Source organism: Loxodonta africana, chromosome 10 (assembly GCF_030014295.1).
Source record: "Loxodonta africana isolate mLoxAfr1 chromosome 10, mLoxAfr1.hap2, whole genome shotgun sequence".
Lineage (NCBI taxonomy): Eukaryota > Metazoa > Chordata > Mammalia > Proboscidea > Elephantidae > Loxodonta > Loxodonta africana.
Window position 1 is genome coordinate 29,934,550 of NC_087351.1, and position 23,092 is coordinate 29,957,641.

A 23,092-nucleotide genomic window follows, 5' to 3' on the forward strand; every position below is an offset into this window, starting at 1 on the left:
GTAATACAGGATAATCTCCCCATCTCAAAATCTTTAATTTATCCACATCTGAAAAATCTCTTTTGCCAACTAAGTCACATTCACAGGTTCTGGGGAAAAAATACAAATTATTTATCCTAGTATTTAAAGGCTCCTACCATCTGCCCACAACTATATTTCTACCTATTCATCTATTTCTTCCTGTTTCTAGTACCGCTTTCTACTTCTACGCAAATTTTAGTCATTTTAATGTCTCATCCATCAAGTTCAACATTTTAATTCTTTATTCACAGGTGCCTTCCCTGATTACTTCAGGCAACAGAGATATTTTCCTCTTCTAAGATATTATTGGCCTGTATCTAATCCCTGCTTTACAAAACCAGACAAAAAAAAGCCATTGCCAAGGAGCCTGTTATGATTCATAAGTGGCCCTGTAGGAGAGAGTAGAACTGCCCCACAGAGTTTCAAGACTGTAATCATTAGAGAAGCAGACTGCCACATCTTTCTCCCATGGAGCAACTGGTGAGTTCAAACTGCTGACCTTTTAGTTAGGGCTTAACCACTTTGCCACCAGGGGTCCTTAATCCCTTGTGTGTATATAATCCCTTGTATAGTGATTCTCAATGAGTCAGAATCAACTCAGCAGCAATGAGTTTTTTTTTTTTTTTTGGTTTTGCATAGTGAAAGTTTATTTTTTTTTATTTATGTCACATCCTGAAAGTGTTGGCACAATGCCTTACATATGGAAGTTTCTCAGTAGCTTGCCTGTAAAGATCTTCTACTCATGAACCATCCTATTATTACTTTGCCCCATAATAGGCCTACTCACTGTAATTTCATTACATTTCCTTCTACAACATCCAAATGTCTATTCATCCACACTAGACCTATAGGAACATGCCTTTCAACTTTTATAATTTATAGCCCAGTGACCATCTGATATAAGGAATAAAACTACAAAATAAAAGAAATGTATGAACAGATTTTGAACTGTTATGAAAACAAATTTACATCAATATAATTTGCCACTATGAAGGGGCAGCATGAAGGAATATTTTGAACATGTTGAATGATGTTCATAGCCATTATATACTGCACAGTAATTAGACACAATGGGAAGCAGTTTCATAAAAATGGTTACAATAAGTATGGTTTTTATGAAGACAGCCAAGAACTTCCAGAGTCATCTAGAGGAAGGTAAGGAGGAATTTAGCAGAATATGGAGCTGTTCAGATGCCCCCCAGAGGGCATCTTTTTTTCCCTTCTGGGTTTCCTGAATTTGTTTATTTCACTATTATTCCCTTACACTTTTTAAATTTGTTTTTAATTTACATGCAGTAAAATCCACTCCTTTTGTTCCGTAGTTCTATGAGTTTTGACAAATGCATAGAGTTCTGTAGACACCATCAAATCAAAACATAAAACAGTTCTATTATGTTGAAATATTCCCTCATGCTGCTCCTTCCTAGTCAACTTCTCCTCCTCCTCACTCCCAAAACCATGGCAAACACAGCTCTGTTCTCCTGTCTGTAGTTTCACCTTTTCCAGATTGTCACATGAATGGAATCATACAATATGTAGCCATTTAAGTATGGTTTCTTTCACTTAGCATAATGCCTTTAAGATTCCCCCACGTGTCTGTCAGTTTGTTATACTGTAGGGGCTTGTGTGTTGCTGTGATGCTAAAAGCTATGCCACAGGTATTCAGATGCCAGCAGGGTCACCCACGGCGAACAGGTTTCAGCTGAACTTCCAGACTAAGACAGACTAGGCAAAAGAACCCTGCAGTCTACTTCTGGAAAGAATTAGCCAGTGAAACCCTTATAAATAGCGGCTGAACATTGTCCAATACAGTGCTGGAGTATAAGCCCCACCCCCCCAGGATGGAAGGCACTCAAAAGAGGACTGAGGAAGAGCTGCCTTCTCGAAGTAGAGTAGACTTTAATCATGTGGATGAGTAAAGCTTTCAGGACCTTCATTTGCTGATGTGGCATGACTCAATGTGAGAAGAAACAGCTGCAAACATCCTTTAATAATCGAAATGTGGAGTGTATGAAGTATTGAGTCTAGGAAAATGATAAATCATCACAATAAAATGGACTGCATAAACATCAATATCCTAGGCATTAGTGTGCAGAAATACACTGGTATTGGCCATTTTGAATCAGACAATCACGTGGTCTACTATGCTGGGAATGACAATGTGAAGAGGAATGGCTTGCATTCATCGTCAAAAAAAAATTTCAAAATCTATCCTGAAGTACAGCACTGTCAGTGATAGGATAGTACCCATATGCCTACAAGGAAGACCAGTTAATATGACTATTATCCAAATTCATGCACCAACTGCTAAGGCCAAAGATGAAGAAACTGAAGATTTTTTACCAGTTTCTGCAGCCTGAAATTGATAGAATATGTAATCAGGATGCACAGATATTACTGGTGAGTGGAATTAGAAAGTTGGAAACAAAGACGGATTGGTATTTGGAAAATATGGCCTTGATGATAGAAACGATGCCAGAAATCGCGTGATAGATTTTTTTAAGACCAACAACTTTTTATTGCAAATACCTTTTTCACCAGCATAAACAGCAACTGTACACATGAACTTCACCAGGTGGAATACACAAGAATCAAATCGGCTACATCTGTGGAAAAAGACGATGGAAAAGCTCAATACCATCAGTCAGAACGAGTCCAGGGACCGACTGCGGAACAGACCATCCATTGCTCATATACAAATTCATGTTGAAACTGAAGAAAATTGGAACAAGTCCACGAGAGCCAAAGTATGACCTTGAGTATGTCCCACCTGAATTTTGAGGCCATCTCAAGAATAGATTTGACCCATTGAACACTAATGACCAAAGACCAGATGAGTTGTGGAATGGCATCAAGGACATCATACATGAAGAACACAAGAGGTCATTAAAAAGGTAGGAAAGAAAGACCAAAATGGATGTCAGAAGAGACTCTGAAACTTGGTCTTGAACATCAATCGGCTAAAAAGCAAAAGGAAGAAATGATGAAGTAAAAGAACTGAACAGAAGATTTCAAAGAGCGGCTCAAGAAGAAAAAGTATTATAATAACAAGTGCAAAGAACTGGAGATAGAAAATGAAAAGTGAAGAATACACTCGCCATTTCTCAAGCTGAAAGAACTGAAGAAAAAATTCAAGCTTCAAGGTGCAATATTGAAGGATTCTACAGGGAAAATATTAAACGATGCAGAAAGCATCAAAACAAGATGGAAAGAATACAGAGTCACTATACCAAAAAGAGCTGGTTGGCATTCAACCATTTCAAGAGGGAGCATATGATCAGGAACTAATGGTACTGAAGGAAGAAGTCCAAGTTGTACTGAAGGCATTGGCGAAAAACAAGTATCCGGGAGTTGATGGAATATCAATTGAGATGTTTCAATGAACGGATGCAGCGCTGAAAGTGCTCACTCGTCTATGCAAGAAATTTAGAAAACAGCTACCTGGCCAACCAACTAGAAGAGATCCATATTTATGTCTATTCCCAAGAAAGGGGACTGTCATGGATTGAATTGTGTCCACCCAAAAATATAAGTCAACTTGGTTAGGCCATGATTCCCAGTATTGTGTGGTTGTCCTTCATTTTGTGATTGTCATTTTGTTAAAGAGGATTAAGGTGGGATTGTAACACCACCCTTACTCCTGTCACCTTCCTGGTCCAGTGTAAAGGGAGTTTCCCTGGGGTGTGGCCTGCACTATCTTTTATCTCTCAAGAGATACAAGGAAAGGGAAGCAAGCAGAGAGTTGGGAAACCTCATACCACCAAGAAAGCTGCACTGGGAGTAGAATGCATCCTTTGGACTTGAGGTCCCTGCACCTGAGAAGCTCCTCAGCCAGGGGAAGATTGAAGACAAGGACCTTCCTCCAGAGCCAACAAAGACAAAAAGCCTTCCCCTGGAGATGAATTTGGATTTGTAACCTACTAAACTGTAAAAGTTCGAATCCACCAGGCGCTCCTTGGAAACTCTATGGGGCAGTTCTACTCTGTCCTATAGGGTCGCTATAAGTTGGAATTGACTCGACGGCACTGGGTTTTTTGGGTTTTAGACTGTAAAAGAATAAATTTCTCTTTGTTAAAGCCATCCACTTGTGGTAACTAAGACAGTGACCCAACCAAACGTGGAAATTATTGAACAATATCATTAATATCACATGCAAGCAAAATTTTGTTGAAGATCATTCAAAACTGACTGCAGCAGTATATTAACAAGAAACTGCCAGAAATTCAGGTTGGATTCAGAAGAGGATGTGGAACCAGGGATATCATTGCTGATGTCAGATGGATCCTGGCCGAAAGCAGAGAATACCAGAAGGATGTTTACCTGTGTTTTATTGACTATGCAAAGGCATTAGACTGTATGGATCATAACAAATTATGGATAACATTGCAGAGAATGGGAATTCTGGAACACTTACTTGTGCTCATGTGGAACCTGTACAAAAATCAAGAGGCAGTCGTTCTGATAGAACAAGGGGATACTGATTGGTTTAAAGTCAGGAAAGGTGTGCATCAGGGTTGTATCTTTTCACCATACCTATTCAATCTGTATGCTGAGCAACTTATCCGAGAAGGTGGACTATATGAAGAAGAACAGGGCATCAGGACTGGAGGAAGACTTATCAAAAACCTGCGTTATGCAGATAACATAACCTTGCTTGCTGAAAGTAAAGAGGACTTGAAGCATTTACTGATGAAGATCAAAGACCACAATCTTCAGTACAGCTTACACCTCAACATAAAGAAAACAAAAATTCTCACAACTGGACCAGTAAGCAACATCACGATAACTGGAGAAAAGGTTGAAGTTGTTAAAGATTTCATTTCATTCTACTTGGATCCACAATCAACAGCCATGGAAGCAGCAATCAAGAAATCAAAAGATGCATTGCATTGGGTAAATCTGCTGCAAAGAAACTCTTTAAAGTGTTGAAAAGCAAAGATGTCACCTTAAAGACTAAGGTATGCCTGACCTAAGCTGTAGTATTTTCAATTGCATCACATGCTTGTGAAAGCTGGACATTGAATAAGGAAGGTCGGAGAAGAATTGACGCCTTTGAATTGTGGTGTTGGAGAAGAATATGGAATATACCACGGACTGCCAAAAGAATGAATAAATCTGTCTTGGAAGAAATACAACCAGAGCACTCCTTAGAAGCAAGGATGGCGAGACTATGTCTTACATACTTTGGACATGTTGTCAGGAGGGATCAGTCCCTGGAAAAGGACATCATGCTTGGTAAAATACAGGGTCAGTGGGAAAAAGGAAGACCTTCAGTGAGATGGACTGACATAGAGGCTGCAACAATGGGCTCAAGCATAACAACGATTGTGAGAATGGTGCAGGACTGGGCAGTATTTCATTCTATGGTACATAGAGTCGCTGTAAGTTGGAACTGACTCAACGGCACCTAACAACAACAATATTTAAGATTAATCCATGTTATTGTATGTACCGGTAGTATGTTACTTTTTGTCGTTGAATCCCTGAAGTGGTTTGATGTGTACCCAGGGCAAGTCCAGCAATTAGTGCTGCTGTTTCCCTTCTCTTTCTGGGCTACTCAAGATCACATGTTCTTTGAGCCCTGGGTCAACATGTGAACTTCTCCCAGGCACTGAAACTAGGAAAGATTTAAAATTGTCCTCTGAGGGAAAATCTCATGATTGTTCTGACTCCAGAAATCTGTCCAACTTGTCACTCTATACTTGAACAGCGAGCTTGAATGCAAGACACACAGAGAAGACAGGAAGTAGAGTGGTACGAAGCCTAAAGAGAAACTAGGAAGCAAGAAGTCATGGTAGGGGGCAAAAGGAGGATGTGTGCTGAGGCACAATCTGGTCAAGAGAAGAGAATATGAAAGTTGGATTCAGGAAGGGATAGAAAGGTGTCACAAAGGGGGAAGAGAGAGTGGTTAGTCTTTGTGTGGGCATGTTTTAAGAGTCTATCCATCTAAGTCCTGTTTCTCCCTCACAAACCTCCCTCAACAGGCCCCTGCCTCCTGTACCCAGGAGAACTCTCAGAGGGAACATTGAATGTGGCAGGTCAGACAGCTCAGCCATATTCCTAAAGAGGAGAACAAGGAGTTCCCAGAACAGCCTGAGCTGGGCAGAACAAGGCAAGCACAGCATTGCAGCATAGCCCAGAGCTCTCACATGCCCAGGGCTCTGCCAGCTTCTGTGGCCCTGCTCTTTGATCTTACACAAGACAAGCTACAGGTCCTACTTAGGCCCTCCAATGAAGTCCAGACTTTGAAGAGTCACCAGAGCCAGAATTGACTGAGTTGAGTCACTTCCCTAAAGGCTGTACAGGTAGTCCCCAGTTTATGACCAGAGTTCTGTTCCAACAACTCCATCATAAGTCGTAAATCCAATACCTCAGGTTGTTTTATTTCTTTTTTTTAGTTTTCATTATTATTGCCTTTTATTATCAGTATTTATAAATCATAACATTGAACACCTGTGAATATTGGAGAATGATAACATCAGCAAATTAGTGGTATATATTAATAACTGTAAGATGTGTAAAAAAAAAAGACAGTCATAAGTGTAGTTCATTGTAACTCAAATATATTGTAAGTTGGGGACTTACCTGTGTAAGAGGAGGAAGGAGTACCATCAGTGAAATAAAGAAAACAAGTGTGTAGAGGGTCTGAAAACTAGAATGTGACTTATCCCTCAATATTTTTACACATATAGCATGCATTATGTTTTTTTGCCAACCATGCCCTCCACCCCAAATATTTTTGTAAACCGTTGTGCTAATTTTTAACAGCAGAGTGTAAAAAAAAATTGACTTAGTTTGCTTATGAAAATACCTGGGAGGGAACACTTTTACACTGCTGGTGGGAATGTAAAATGGTACAACCACTTTGGAAATCGATTTGGCACTTCCTTGGAAAGCTAGAAATAGAACTATCATATGATCTAGCAATCCCACTCCTTGGAATATATCCTAGAGAGATAAGAGTCTTCACATGAATAGATATATGCATACCCATGTTCATTGTAGCACTGTTTACAATAGCAAAAAATGGAAACAACCAAGGTGCCCATCAACGGATGAATGGATAAACAAATTATGGTATATTCACACAATGGAATACTACCCAACCATAAAGAACAATGATGAATCCATGAAACATCTGTTAACATGGAGGAATCTGAAAGGCATTATGCCAAGTGAAATCAGTCAGTTGCAAAAGGACAAATATTGCATAAGACCACAATTATAAGAACTCAAGAAAAAGTTTAAATGCAGAAGGAAACATTCTTAAATGGTTATGAGGGTGGGGAGGAGGGAGGAGGGAGAGGGTGTTTACTAGTTAGATAGTAGACAAGAATTATTTTAAGTGAAGAGAGGGGCAACACACAATACAGGGGAAGGCAGCACAAGTGGACTAATCCAAAAGCTAAGAAGTTTCCTGAATACAACCAAACATTTTGAGGGACAGAGCAGCAGGGGCAGGGGTCTGGAGGGGTCTGGTGACCATGGTTTCAGGGGACATCTAAGTCAATTAGCATAACAAAGTGTATTAAGAAAACATTCTGCATCCCACTTTGGTGAGTGGCATCTGGGGCCTTGAAAGCTAGCAAGTGGCCATCTAAGATGTATCAATTGGTCTCAACCCACGTGGAACAAAAGAGAATGAAGACCACCAAAGACACAAGGAAAATATGAGCCCAACAGAAATAAACGGCCACATAAACCAGAGACTTTATCAGCCTGAGACCGAAAGAACTAGATGGTGCCCAGCTACCATCTGACTGCCCTGGCAGAGACCACAACAAAGAATCCCTGATGGAGCTGGAGAAAAGAGGGATGCAGACCTCAAATTCTAGTAAAAAGACCAGATTTAATGGTCTGACTGAGGCTGGAGGGACCCCAGAGGTCAGAGCCCCCAGACTCTTTGTTAACCCAAAACTAAAACCATTTTCAAAGCCAACACTTCACTAACAAAGATTAGACTGGACTATGAGACATAAAATGATACTAGTGAGGAGTGTGCTTCTTAGCTCAAGTAGACACATGAGTCTGTGTGGGCAGCTCCCGTCTGGAGGTGAGAAGAAAAAGCAGGGGGGACAGGAGCTGGTTAAATGGACATGGGAAGTGCAGGATGGAGAGGAAGAGTGTGCTGTCGCATTGTAGGACAAGCAATGAGGGACACATAACAATATGTGTATAAGTTTTTGTATGAGAAACTGACTTGAATTGTAAACTTTCACTTAGAGCACAATTAAAAAAAAAATACCTGGGAGGGTGGGGAGGACATGTTGGCAAAAAAGTCTGTAACGCGCATGTTATTTGTGTAAAAATACAGTGACCCAAATTACTCTCGGAAAGATTACATTAATTTGTTTTCCCAGAAGGGTTGCATGAATATGTCCACTTTCCTGTACCTATGCCAGCACTCTTATTTTTTTAATCTTATTTCTGTTGATTGGGTAGGTTAAAAAATGATAGCACATTAGTTTTATTTATATTACCTTTAGTAGGAAGGAAAACATTTTCAGACATTTAATGACAATTTATTTCTTCTGTGGTTAACCACTATGCTACCAGGTTTTCCTAATTTTCTGTGTCCCTTGTGCATTTTTCTGTATCTTCATCTTTATCTTGTTAAATTGACAGACCTCTTTATATATTAAAGATATCAATCCTTTATTTTTCATATATATTGAATGCTTTTCTTGAATTGTGTGCTTAGCATAGTGCCTTGATCTAATCATAATAAAAAAACCAATAATGACAACTACCATTTAATCCTAAAAACAATTCTGTGAGGTAGAGCATATTCAGGTGAGTTGTGCCATTATTTTTCTGTAAGTGTATGGGCAAGTTAACAGGCAGTGGTGCTTCAATGGTAGAATTCTCACTCTCCGTGCTGGAGACCCAGGTTCAATCTGAGCCAGCGTTCCTCACGCACAGCCACCACCTGTCCTGCCTAAATGATCATGGGGGTGGCACAGGGCTGATGGCAGCTAATAACAATGTGCGAGTTTCATTTTTTCTGTCAAATAAAGATAAATGGTTAAAAGTATGGACTATAGAATCAGATGCCCTTCTTTGGTCCTGGGCCCACTCAGGTATGTGACCTTGACTGCACATTACCTAACCTCTTTGTGTTTCAGTTTCTTGACACAAAAGTGGGAATAATAATAATATCTACCTCCTAGGAGTTGTTCTGAGAATAAACAGTATTTATATCTTAGATCAGTGCTTGAGACATCATAAGCGTTCACTTGCTGTTATTATTGTTATCGTTATTGCCTATAATCACCCTTGTGGTGATTGTTGTATGTGATCTTGAAAAAGTTTAATATACTTGGCAAATGTGAGGGATTAGGGATTTTAAAACAGTGACTGTATCCAAAACCTGGTAGTTCTCTGGTCCCTGGACTTAAAGGGATATGTTTCATGTGTCTCTCAACTTCCCAGCTGCTGTTTTGCAAACACTTCCCTCTTATAGCACCCTTGTGCTTGTTCCCAGATGTATCCTATGGCTAGAGACATTCAGGGTAAAAACACTGTCTTGCTAGTTCTGGGAGACTGTGTAGAAGGCGGATGCTCTTTGAGTTGACCTGAATTGGTGTGCCCCAGTGCCTACATTAATACTAGAGCGTTTTATGACTGGAAACCAAGGTTCTAGGTCTTCTAGTGATGTTCAAACTCTGAAGTACATCAGCAAAGCTAACACACATGTGAAGCGAAAAAAAAAACCAAATAAACAAAAAAAACCACATGCTAGAGTCTTATCTTAGATCTGTAGAACCAACTCTCATGGGGTAGAGTGCAGGGATTTGGATTTAATAGCAACTGCTAAAGTTATTGAATTTGCCAGGGTAACACTAAGCTGCTGAAACAAAATATAGTTGAATTGAAGATAGTAAACATTTATTTCTCTCTCATAAAACACTCTTAAGAGAAGCAGCTCAGGTTGGCAAGATAAAGTTCCGCTTTATACAGTTATTCAGGGACATGGCTACCTTCCATTTTGCTGTTCAGGCCACCCCGAGGATATTATCATTGTCTGCACTCAAAATCACAGAGGAGGCTAGTCTGATGTGTGAAGACCTGGACCCAGACATAGCACGCATTGCTTCTGCTCAGACAGCCTGGGTGAGAAAGTCTGGCCGGGCAGCCCTGGCCTCTCTACTACCTTGAGGGTGAGGAGGGTGGATTTGGGTGGACAATCTGAAAGCTTTGCCACCATGATTATGATGCACAACTAAGCCTGAGAACACAGATCTGATCCAAACTCCATACTTTTTATATAAAGAAATTGAATCCCCTTGATGTTAAATGACTTGAGGGCCCTCACGAGGCAGTAAAACACTGGGATTTTTCTATGATGTTGTAAAGGCTCTCCTTCAATACCATCTGGGCACTTGAGACCAGGGACTTTCTTTCATCCCAGAATTGAATAAGGGAATTTTAGTCCCCTCAATGTTGGGAAAATAAAGGGAACATTTGGAGACAAGAGGGGCACGTCTTTTATGTTAAATAACCTTTCCCAGCATCACTTTCACAAGTCATCGCTCCATTCTCAATTTACTTTCTTCTACCTGTCTCTCTCTTCCATAGCCCGTCTTATTCTTGGGACTGTCTCTTTTATCACCTCACTTAATTCCCTCTAGTTTTGCCCTTCAGTTACGGGGAGATGACACATGTCTACCTCTCAGTTATTTTCTCACGAGTGCAAGGGACACCGGGCTATTTCTAGTCAGGCGAGCTTGTGTGATTGAGTGGGCTGAGGTGATATAATGAGAAACAGGGAAAAGAAGGGCACTGAGATAAGCCCACCCTACGAGTGAATGGGACACAGTGAGGTCTGTGGACTGTGAAGAAAGTGGCCTCAAAATACCAGAGTCCAGGTGGGTATTGGAGACAGGCTGGGTAAGACGAGAAGACAGCACTAAAAATTAAAAACCAAATCTGTTGCCATCGAGTAGATTCCGACTCATAGCAACCCTATAGGACTAAAGGCCTTGAAAGCCAGTTTGAGAAATTTAGATGTGAAGTTACAAGAAAAAAAAAAAAGAGCCATCTATGGTTTGGCAGCAGAAAATTGTCATTATGAAAACTTGGTGTTTTAAAATCTGAAATCCCTTGTTCATTATCTTTATGAGGGCCCTTAGGTTGCACATTATGTCAAAGGGGTGGCAGGCTTAGAGAATACGAAGTGCTAGCACTCAGGAGCCCTGGTTTCCATGATACCTCCACATTCAGCATCTTTCAAACTTAACAGTATGATTATGAGTCAAGTAGATACTGGGAGATGAGGGCACCAAAGAATTGGAAACTAGAGCTCTCAACTCCTTCAGAGAAGTAGGAAGGCTTGGTCTCAATTAAGCCTATTTTAAAGGATGCTCCTGGCCTAGAAATTGGTATATTTTCTGGTTCTTTGCTCTTCTTTCTTGGTGAGGAAAAAGTCTGTACTAAATTCTGAACTAGACTGGGTTTACTTTTTCTTATGTAATCCAAAAAAATTCTCCCAGAGCTCATATGAATCTTGTCTCAGGCATTGACATGCCCATTAGCCAGAGTTGCAACTCCTATTGTAAGAAAGAAGTTACTTGAATTAGAATCAAGTTGGAACTCAAATTTGAGATAAGTTGGAACCAAGAGGAGACCTCTTGAATTGCTCTACTATGGATGCAGCCCACTCCATTCCGCTTTCGATGAGTGAATTGTCGCATCAGCCTTACTACATGGAACCAATCCTGGACTGGAACCCAGTGAACACACCACCCCTCCTGGGCCATGGCTTCTCCTCCCGCAGAGAACAGACTATTGGTTCCCAGGCATTTCCCTGTATTATTCTTTCCTCTGGTTTTCATGTACAAATTGAGTACTATTTGGCCAACACCTTAGGGATTGTTGGTTAAGCAGCTGCCACACTAAGAAGAGAAGGAAACCTCAGCTAAAAGGTTTTAAAAAAAAAATGCTGCATGTTTGTTGCTTGAGTTTTGCAGTATCAGTATAATAAGAGTTCCACACCGAATATGAAAAATATCAGGAAATACTGACATATAAAGAATGATATACAACAAGAAAAAATGTTACAATGATGTAATATTTATTTACATAAAAAGGATTTTTTTTAAAGTCACTTTTAGAATGAAGGAAGTATGCAAGATGAGGAAACAGGAGCATAAAGGAGCAAATGAACAAACAAGATAACTGCCTATATCCTGTGTAGTGTTGAACCATGCTGTTGCTGTTGTTAGGTGCCATCGAGTCAGTTCGAACTCATAGGTGACCCTACGTACAACAGGAAGAAACACTGCCCAGTCCTGTGCCATCTTCACAATTGCTGTTGTGCTTGAGCCTGTTACTGCAGCTTACGATGTTAATACATCTCATTGAGAATCTTCCTCTTTTTCGCTTACCCTCCACTCTACTAAGGATGATGTCCTTTTCCAGGGACTGGTCCCTCTTAATAACATGTCCAAAGTATGTGAGACAAAGTCTTGCCATCCTCGCTTCTAATGAGCTCTGGCTGTACCTCTTCCAAGACAGATTTGTTTGTTCTTTTGCAGTCCATGGTATATACAATATTCTTCACCAGTACCGTAGTTTGAAGGCATCAATTCTTCTTCACTCTTCCTTATTTGTTGTCCAGCTTTCACATGCATATGAGGTGACTGAAAACACTGTGGCTTGGGGGTCAGGCACACCTCAGTCTTTAAAGTGATATCTTTGCTTTTTAACACTTTAAAGAGATCTTTTGCAGCAGATTTACCCAACAAAATGCATCGTTTAATTCCTAGAAAGACTTATAAATAAACAACTAGTAGTGAAAAAAATTTTACTGTAATGTCAGGAAACAAACCAAATTGAGGACTAATACTACCTAACGCTTGGGCTTGATTGATTTCCTGTTTTCATCTTTCTACCTCTTCTGTTTCTCTGTGGCTTGTCATTCCTTTCCCACAGCCCCCAGGGTATCGAGGCTATGCTTCAAAAACAAGGGCATTAAGATTTTAATTTTTTCCTTTATGGCAACCTGTGAGATAGAGGTGAGGGTGGAGGAATGGAGATTGCATAGGACTGGCGTTACTGATAGTGACTAAGAGTAACAGCTAAACCAAAGAATTTTTTTCCTCTGGCATCTTCTGGAGGACAGATAGGCCCATGGTGGTATGGTAGGTACTGACGTCTGTGTGCAGGCATCAATGAACATTGTTTTTTAGAGAAACACTGTGATAATAATGCCTTCCACATTCATCAACTATTTCTATGAATAGTTTCAGTGGCAGTTCAACTAACTTTCAGTTATCTGCTTTGCCTTTTTGTCTTCTTCCCTTAATTCTGCCTAGTTGGGTATACTCAGCTTCTGGCTTTATGGCTAAGCTGGGATGGTTTGGTTCAGAAAAAGTGTGTATATGTGTGTGTGTCAATGAGAAAGAGAAAGTGAATGAAAATCTAAACTTCAGGAGCAGCTACCAATTTGAATAGAATTATCCACGGTTTTGGATTTTTTACTCCAATTAGAATAGATAATCAAGAGTCTACTACGGTGCTAGAGGGTAAAAAAGAGGGTAGATGGGAATAATAGAAAGAAAGAAAAATGAATATTCCTTTGTTTAGAAAGACCCTAGTCTCACAGCCCTGTGGGATTTACAATTTAGAGACACTAACTAACCAGCTCATTAGAGAATGGCCTGTCAGCACTATCAACATTTTCTTTAATGAGGTAACACTGTGGTATTGGCATCTGGAGAGTTGTTTTCCTGTAGTGAGCTGGCACATAGTGGTCTCCAGTTCTGGGCTTTTATAGCACTTTGGTTCCACCATATTGCCTTGAACCATATCAAAATTTGGTTCATAGTCACAACTGGGGACCTTGTGGATTCCATGGATCATTTCTGTGGAGCCATGGGTGAAGTTATTTCTCAATTTGCATGACCCATTAGCTTCTGACACAATTCTCCAGACCACCATAGCATTACAATACTGTTTGCCATTACCCAGACTGTTTTCCTTGGGAAAGTTATAATGTAACCTTCTGAATGTCAATAATGAGGAAGACATGACATCCTTGGACATGCTGAGGCTGGTATTCTTATCTAACAGGGTCGAGTTCATGAATACCTCAATGGTCTGTTTTTCTTGGCAAGCTTTTGCTATGTCATATTCTATATCTTCCTCTGAAAACTCTTCTTTAATTGTCTCCATTGTGCTTCCTGAGGTTCCTGCAAGAACCAGGCCCAGGTCCAGCAATAACAGAGAAAAAGTCTCCATCTCAGATACAGTGTAATCTCTTCTGCAGTGAAGATAAAAGGGGAAAGATAAAAACAAGGAGCAAATTAAGGAAATAATTCTATGTCAATTTTTCCAAGATTGACCCCGACATGTAAGTTCATGTGCATGAATGGAAGTATCGTATAGGAAAAAGTCAATCAGTTGTGGAGTCCGAAGACCCAGGTTCAAATCCCTGCTCCTCCACTTACAAATAATTTATTCTACCTTGTTTAACCTTGTTTCCCCATCTGGGGAAAAAAAAAAAAAAGCAAATGTGGTGAGAAATGTATGAGATAATATGTTTAAAATGCCAAGTAGTTATTTCTCTTCCCTTTTTCCTTATCTACAATCTCATTGGTGGAGTCTATAATCTCACCATGGTGGAGCAAAATAATCTCGCCCAACACATTCTTCGTTATTACTACATCTCCCACAGTCTCACACTGTACTTGCACATGATAGCCACTTGGAAAAACACAATGTCATTTCCCCATCCCTCATTTCTTTCCCCACCCATTCTCAGCCATGGGATTTCTTTCTTTACCAGTTCCTTTGGCAAGTGGATCCTGTAGAGAATAATTCCAGTTTGTCGGAGGGCTAGAAGCGAAACTGTATTTGTTTCCTGGGAGTTGCTGTTATTGGGTCTAACCGAGGGAAGGAGGGGCAAGAAAAGAGTGGATAGAATTATGTGAGATAGAAGGAGGAGACGATGTGAAACCAAGAACTCTCAGAGAACTGAACAAAGTGTCCATTTGACAAGTCAGAATCCCAATGACCTGAGGAGCTTGACTGCTTCCTCTTTGGTGACTCTTCCCCATCTCCTTTAACGAACAATGATTTTTCTTTTTCATTTTTCTGAAGTGCTGCAGCACAGATTATGTCAAACTTCAAATTACATGATCTTTTTCACTTCTCTAGTTAGTTGACACATGTTTGTCCCCTCCCGCCACCCCCCTCAATAAAGGCTGAAAACTTCTTTGGCATGGAACATAGTTTCTGTACCTTTTTATTCCATACAGCATCAAACACTGAAGTGTACACACACTAGTTTCTCACCAATGTTTGTTAACAACATGACACAGCTTGACCACTGCAGAAAATATTTTACTTGAAGTCAATGCTGGAAAATTCATTATGGGAATTCCAGAAAGAATGGTTATTTAGAGGCATAATTCTTTCTCTTGCTCTAGAAAGATCCCATTTCTCTCTCTCTCTTTTTTTTTTTACTCCCTCCGGAAGGATCCTTCCGTTATACACATATTTGCTGCATTATCGTCCTTACTTACCTCCTAATCATCACTCCTCGCCCCTCTGATTCCTTCAATATGCTACTTTTCTAAAAACACCACTTGCAATAACACTATTTCAGAAACCTTGAAATATTCCTCGTTGCCTACAGGAGGAAGTCTAATTTCCTGAGCCCATAGCTAAGGCCCTACTTGATCTGATCCTAACCTGCCTTTCAATGTTTATGTTTCATTACTTGGCTACACAAACTTGCTGTAGTCAAACCTGTGTAGCTCATTCCTCTCTGAATGTATCCTGTGCTCTCACTTTTGCTTCTTTTCTGCCTCTCGAAATTTTTCAAAATCCTATTCTTTCTTTTACACACTTTCTTAATCACTTAAGTCTACCAAACCCATTTAGGTTCCTCTAAACTTCTTATCATTCACTTCTTATTCCACTCATTTGACAGTAACACACATGTGCTTTTTTAAAAACTACTATATTTGATTTTAAAATGGCTTATATATGACATTTTGGAGTCCCTGGGTGGTGCAAACAGTTAAACACTCATCTGTTAACCAGAAGTTTGGTCGTTCGAGTCTACCTACAAGTGCCTGGGAAGAAAGACATGGCACTCTGAACAAACAAAACCCGTTGCCGTCGAGTCAATTCTGACACACGGCGACCCTATAGGACAGAGTAGAACTGCCCCAGAGTTTCCAAGGAGCTCCTGGTGGATTCGAACTGCCAGCCTTTTGGTTAGCAGCTGTAGCCCTTAAGCGTTAGGCCACCAGGGTTAACCCTGGCACTCTACTTCCAAAAAAAAATTGGCCATTGAAAACACTAAGGAGCAGAGTTCTACACATGGGGTCACCATGAGACAGAATCAACTTGATGACAACTGGTCTATGTGTACATTAGAGAGAAGACCCAGCACCAACAGTATATAAAAAAACAAAACCAAACCCACTGCTGTCGAGTCGATTCCGACTCATAGCAACCCTATAGGACAGAGTAGAACTGCCCCACAGAGTTTCCAAAGAGCGCCTGGCAGATTCGAACTGCTGACCTATTGGTTAGCAGCCGTAGCACTTAACCACTGTGCCACCAGGGGTTCCTTATATGCCTTAATAATTGGGTCTGGGTGCCTGGAAGTACAAATGGTTTGTGCTCAACTACTAACCTACAGGTTGGCAGTTCGAACCCACCAAGCAGTGCTGCAGAAGAAAGGGCTGGTGACCTGCTTCTGTAAAGATTACAGACAAGAAAGCCCTACAGAGCAGTTCTACTCTGTAATACGTGGGGTTGCCATGAGTCAAAACCGACTTGATGGCAATGGGTTTCGTTAGGTTAATAACTGGGTTGATAGATTATTGATGGATTATTAAGAATTAAGTAGATGTATTCATGTAAGTGCCTTGACAGATTCCTTGAGCACAGTCTTGATGCATGTTAAAGGAGGGAGAAAAAAGGGATTTGTAGGGAATTTATATTGTTTTCCAAACTTCTACATCCTCTACTATCTACATCAGTAGTGAGGTGATAATAGCTTTCCTGTCATTTCCAGAAAGACAATGAAGAGAAAAGTGAAGAAATGACAGGCAATACAGAGGCTCCTAGCCTTCTGGAAGGCTGCATTTCAAGTAGGCAGAATTCACAGCTGCATGGGTTTGATTTCAAGCTACTAGATAACCATACCAAAAAAAAAAAAAAAATCAGATCGATCTCTTCAAAGTACAGATGTTTGTTGTTGTTGCTGTTTTTTGCTGTCAAGTTGGTTCTGACTCATAGCAACCCTATGTACAATAGAAGGAAACACTGTCCAGTCCTGGGCCTTCCTCACAATCATTGCTGTGCTTGAGCCCGTTGTAACCACTGTGTCAATCCATCTCATTGAGGGTCTTCCTCTTTTCCGCTGACCCTTTACCAAGCATGATGTCCTTCTCCAGGGACTGAGCCCTCCTGATAACATGTCCAAAGTATGTGAGAAGTAGTCAAATGTCTAAAATGTCACAATTCATTTGAATTGGGCTTTTACCCCTATTGAATAAAAATTCTCTGGGGACAGATGCCACTGCACAGTTTCAGTTACTTAAACTTTAATGGGAATGTTTCTATCTGCAAGATTTTGTTTTTAATTAAAAGGGAGAGGTTGGGGAGAAAAGGAGAAAGTACTGGGAAGGAAAGAAAGAACAATGAAACCTAGGGAGATGGATAGGGAAAGGTATCAGAGTTCAGAAAGTAAAAGCAGGGACTTTTCCTGGGAAATGTGGCTACCAAGGCCCAGCAAGTCACAAGCTAGGGACCACTTGTTTCTGCTCAGCTTCTAAGCAGATGCTGAGAAGTCTGCTCCCTTAGCGGAACCCAAACTCCCATAAAGACAACAGTGACAATGGGATTTCACACAGAGAAACGGATAGTGAAACTCAGCACAAAAGGGCCACCCCAAATGGAAGCAGCAGCCATGAGATGGGAAAGCCTGGACTACTGACAAGGTTACAAGTGCCCTTTACTCCTGATCGTCACCCCTCCCTATACATCTTATCAGTTAGAACTCAATGCTTACAAAACACAGAGCTAACAACAAGCACAGGTGTATCTCTTTTTTTGATCTGGCCTCGGATTCAGTCCAAATCAACAATGGAACAGTTGAAGTCTCTCAACTGAGAAGATCAGGACAGAGAGGGCTCTCTGAAGCTTGTGAATCTCCCATGCCCACACAGCTCACTGAAACAGTCTCATACAGGAGTGAAACGGTGTAGTTTAGAGCTAGTGACCCCATAACCTGGCCCTTATTTTCCAACTATGCCTTATTTCTTATTGCTCCCCAATACTAACCCTTCCCTCCAGCAAGCTCAGTCACTGCCCTACCTAAGAAATAGAATTGTGGAGTAAATAGACCAGGAACAAACCTCAAAGAGTATCTAGCTCAAGCCCCTCATTTTCCAGATGAGGAAACTAATGCTCAGAGAGGAACAGGACTTGATCAAATTACAAGATTGAAGAGCCTTTCTTTCTCTTCCTTTCGCCTTCTGACTGTAAGGATAATATACCCATAGCTGAGCTTAGGAAACTAAGCAAAGAGTTTAGATGTAAAATTAAAAGGGGAACAGAGTTATTACTGTGGGCCAAAGTCCTCTCTATTCCTTCTGGGAAATGCAAAGAGGAGATACCCTGAGCTCTGAGAATCTCAACACCTCCCTCCACCAGCGGGAAATCTTTGTTTATTTCTCTCCACAGTCTTTAAGGGAAATAGTTTCTGACCAGCCAGGTTTCTTCTGATCTCCCTTTTCTTTCAAGGCACAGTAGGAGCTCCTGAATAGGAACAGATACAGCTTGAGTTATATACACCATCTTTAGAAAAGACACTAAATCCAATCCAATTAGTCCCATTGCTGTCAAGTCGATTCCAACTCATAGCAACTCTGTAGGACAGAGTAGAACTGCCCATAGGGTTTCCAAGGATCGCCTGGTGGATTTGAATTGCCGACCTTTTGGTTGGCAGCTGTAGCTCTTAACCACTATGCCACCAGGGTTTCCAAGACACTATGAGGTGACTTCAGTTGTGAATGAGGTAAATGAGGCAATCACTTGAAGGACAAAATTTAAGGGGGCACCGAAGAACTCAGCAATAAAGATAAATAATATTCTAAAGCCATTTTTATAAATTAATGCAGAAGAAAACATCCCTAATAAACAAATATTAAAATATTAAATAACAGGATCTGACCCTACACTAGCACGACTCACATCCTTCGCCTCACTCTAATCCCAGCCCTTTCAGTTCAGGTCTCTATTTAAATGTTAGATATTTTGTTCATTGGGGAGTTTTGCATTAATTTTGATTTTTAAAAATATTGAGTTAAAACATGATTTATCTAGCTTACTTGTTTTTGGTGTCCCCTTAAATTTTGTACCTGAAGTAAGCACCTCGCTCACTTTACCCGAATCCCATCCCTGCCTATGATTCACTCTTGGCTCTCACCAAATGATCCAAAGACAAAAACCAACAAAGACAAGTCACAAGAAATTAAAACACATGCAGAGTTCGTGGTTTAATTCAGTAAAGGTTTTTTTTTTTTTTTTTTTATTGAAGCAGAATAAAAAGATTCCAGCTCAACAATGCTGGAAGGATAAATGACGAGTGGGTACCCATTTCACTCAAGGCATTATCCATGTCCATAGTTCAGGTCCGCCTCAAGAAGAACCAGCACCAGGACCAATGAGAGAGAAGAGATGATCTCAGACTCAGGTGCTGGCCTCAAGTTATTCAACAAATCCCTGGAAATTAACTGCCCCCATTTCATCACAAGTGACAAGAATGAACCCCTCCTTGGGAGAAATGTGGTACCTGCAGGCAGGGTATCTGGAACCTTCTATGAGCTCGCAGGCCGTCATTTTGAACTTTATCTTGCTCTGGAAGCAGAAAAGTTTGGAATGGTTACTGCAAGCCTTCTTCTTGACGGAAGTGCAGATAGCGTTGATTTTTTGAGGCCTCTCGTGGATGAAGACGTGCTCCTTTTTGCAGGTGTTGTCAGGTTCCTTGATGACTCTTTGTAAGATCATGTAGTTGCAGTATCTCACAGGAACATCACTCTGAGGGTAATCCACATGCAACTGCTCCAAGGTTGGCATCCCTGATTCTACGTTCATCTCATTTTCCCAGAAGAGAAGCAGCAGGAAAATAATCACCATTAGTATTATCAGAGGTATCAGTCCCTTCGCATCTCTTGCTGTAACTCCTATACAGTGAGAGGAGACAGAAGTAATAGAGGGTAGTCGTTAGATGCCTCCTGTCCCATCTCTGACTTTGTGTCCCCCTCCCATGCTTGAGATATTCTCTTCTCTTTTCTCTGCTAATACAAATTGTGCTGGCCCTGCAAGATCCAACTAGAGGTATAGCTCCTCCAGAAAACTGTTCCTGACAATTTAAACTCTCAGAGTTTGGTATTTAACTGTTTGCTAATTATTGCCATTGTGTTTGTTTTGCCTCCCCAAGCTGCTTGGTTGTAGGTACCACATCTATTTCACCTAAATCCTTCAAAGTGCTTAACAAGGGCTGAACATACAGAAAGTCCTCAAAAATACCTGTGCCCAGGGACAGATTACCTAATAAGCAAGGTACGCACTGGCTTGCTTGTGCTTACTTACTAATCTGTAGTGCACAATTTCACTTGTTTTTCACCATGTGAAATTGTGCACTCAGATTAGTAAATAAGCACAAGCAAGCCAAGGCGTACCTTGCTTACCGGTTAATCTGCCTCTGTGCTGTGCCTGATCACTTTATTCCTATTACTGAATGACTTTTTCTCCCATAATTTTCTCTACCCTAATTCCACTCAATTTCTCACGCTTTTAGTACTGTCTGTGAATCTGTTCTTTCCAATTCTTTCCTAATCTCTCCTTGTGTTAATCCTTTTTGGCTCTCTGCTAGCTACTCTTCTTACCTGTCCTTTTTGCTGTAGCTCTCACAGGTAACATATCCTTGTTATCATGGATCTGAGAAAGTACTTTGTGTCTCTCTGTTCCCGAACAATAACTGGTACAGAGCCAGTGGAGTGTGGGGAAGGCCAAAGCGGAAAAAGCAGAAAGGGAGGGACCGGTAAAGAGGTGTGCTTTGGTGCCATCTGGGAGGAATGGAAGTTACCTTTCAGAGGGAGAATTGGGTAAGGTAAGTCATGAATGTGTCTGCATTAAATAAACAAGAACTTTTTAAAAGATTCATTGAAATCCTACTGTGTGCCAGCCACAATGTTGTCTGTTCTCTAAATTTTCCATCAGTTCTTACTACAAGCCTGTGAAGTAGCAGTTATCTCTTCCTCACTGTGAAGAAACAAGAGCCCCACCCTCTCAAGGCTTAACACTTAAACGCCAGCTTCAGCAAGTTTCATTCCCGTGTCACGCCTACCAAAAAAAAAAAAAAAAAACCCAAACCCGTTGCCATCAAGTTGATTCTGACTCATAGCAACCCTGCAGGGCAGTGTAGAACTGCCCCATAGGATTTCCAAGGAGCACGTGGTGGATTCGAACCACCAACCTTTTGATTAGCAGCCGTAGCTCCTAATCACTACACTACCAGGGTTTCCATGTGGTGCCTAGGACACTGCAAAAACAACTCTCTGGTGTTAACATTAATCTTGATAAAGCCCCGGGCTCCTGCAGTGTTTGGTTCCCACATGCTGCCTCCTCAATTAATTGAACATTGGAATCACCTGGGGGGTCTTTTAAAACTACTGGCTTCTACCTTTAGACATTGTACCTGGCTTCTACCATGAGAAATTCTGCTTCATTTGGTATTGGGTGTGACCTGGGCTTTGTATACAAGCTCACCTGGTGGTTCTAACATGCAGTAAAATTTGGCAACTACTCACCTACGATAGAGAAAACCCTGGTGGCATAGTGGTTAAGTGCTACAGTTGCGAATCCGCGAAGTGCTCATTGGAAACTCTATGGGGGCTAGTTCTACTAGGTTCTCTGTGAGTCGGAATTGACTTGACTGCGCTGGGTTTGGTTTTTTTTTTTTTTTTTTTCCTTCACTGACGGTATACTTGGGAAACCTGCATGGAAAATTGATAAGGTATTGAAACAATAGGATTCGTTGCTATCATCTCTGGGTCAGTTGATATAGGAATGGAAAAACAGACTTAATTTTACTATTTCTTGCCCCGAAACAATTTCTCTTTTGAACAGTCAGCTATAGTCTCCTCTACACACTTGTATTTTCTAATGGGTGAGAAGAAACTCATTTGGTGGAGGGGGTTCGAGAGGACATCTCAGTTGTAAGATGGTTTAGAAAGAACAGAGAATCCTGGAAAGGCTTCAAAGAATTTGTCCCTTTCTATACAGCAACAACAACAGCATAATTCCAGACCATGTAAATGAGCAACTATTGTTGTTGGGTGCCATCGAGTCAATTCTGACTCATAGCGACCCCATGTGACAGAGTAGAACTGTCCCATAGGGTTTTCTTGGCTGTAATCTTTATGGAAGCAAATCATTCTCCCATGGAGCCAATGGGTGAGCCGGTACCGTCAGCATTTTGGTTAGCAGCCAAACGCTTAATCATTCGCGCTACCAGGGCCCCTTAAACCGGCAAATAGGAAGTTACTATTTACTTTGCAAAAGCTTTCGTTCTGCGTGTTCTTTCAGGATTCAAGCGGTCCTGTTTTTGATATGAGTTGCATAATGTAACAAAGATATAAGAACACAATTAATTTTTGATGAATTTTCCATTTAAAAAATTTTGATTTGCACACCATCTTTTTTTTATAATAATTTTTATTGAGCTTTAAGTGAACGTTTACAAATCAAGTCAGTCTGTCACATATAAGCTTATATACACCTTACTCCTTACTCCCACTTGCTCTCCCCCTAATGAGTCAGCCCTCCCAGTCTCTCCTTTCGTGACAATTTTGCCAGTTTCTAACCCTCTCTACCCTCCAATCTCCCCTCCAGACAGGAGATGCCTACACAGTCTCAAGTGTCCACCTGATACAAGTAGCTCACTCTTCATCAGCATCTCTCTCCTACCCATTGTCCAGTCTCTTCCATGTCTGATGAGTTGTCTTCGGGAATGGTTCCTGTCCTGGGCCAACAGAAGGTT

The 23,092-nt window shown here is 40.8% G+C and overlaps 2 protein-coding genes across 2 annotated transcripts; both read right to left on the reverse strand.

The window, feature by feature from the left end:
- Positions 1-13,389: 13,389 nt before the first annotated feature.
- Positions 13,390-14,262, reverse strand: RNASE11 (ribonuclease A family member 11 (inactive)). Its single transcript, XM_003421643.3, has one exon. The coding sequence runs from the start codon at positions 14,260-14,262 to the stop codon at positions 13,639-13,641; it is 624 nt and encodes a 207-aa protein (XP_003421691.1). The 3' UTR covers positions 13,390-13,638.
- A 5,380-nt stretch (positions 14,263-19,642) lies between these two features.
- RNASE12 (ribonuclease A family member 12 (inactive)) lies at positions 19,643-22,555 on the reverse strand. The gene is made up of 2 exons (XM_010600996.3): positions 22,519-22,555; positions 19,643-20,231 (listed from the first exon to the last, which is right to left on the reverse strand). The coding sequence occupies exons 1-2, from the start codon at positions 22,553-22,555 to the stop codon at positions 19,756-19,758; spliced, it is 513 nt and encodes a 170-aa protein (XP_010599298.3). The 3' UTR covers positions 19,643-19,755.
- Positions 22,556-23,092: the final 537 nt, after the last annotated feature.

What these genes read in the sequence shown, in the direction of transcription:
- RNASE11 (XM_003421643.3), bottom strand. Translation starts at nt 14,262, where the DNA reads ATGGAGACTTTTTCTCTGTTATTGCTGGACCTGGGCCTGGTTCTTGCA.
- RNASE12 (XM_010600996.3), bottom strand. Translation starts at nt 22,555, where the DNA reads ATGATTAAGCGTTTGGCTGCTAACCAAAATGCTGACG. An exon ending in TGCTAACCAAAATGCTGACG is followed by an intron (nt 20,232 to 22,518) that starts GTACCGGCTCAC and finishes CTCACTGTATAG; the next exon opens with GAGTTACAGCAAGAGATGCG.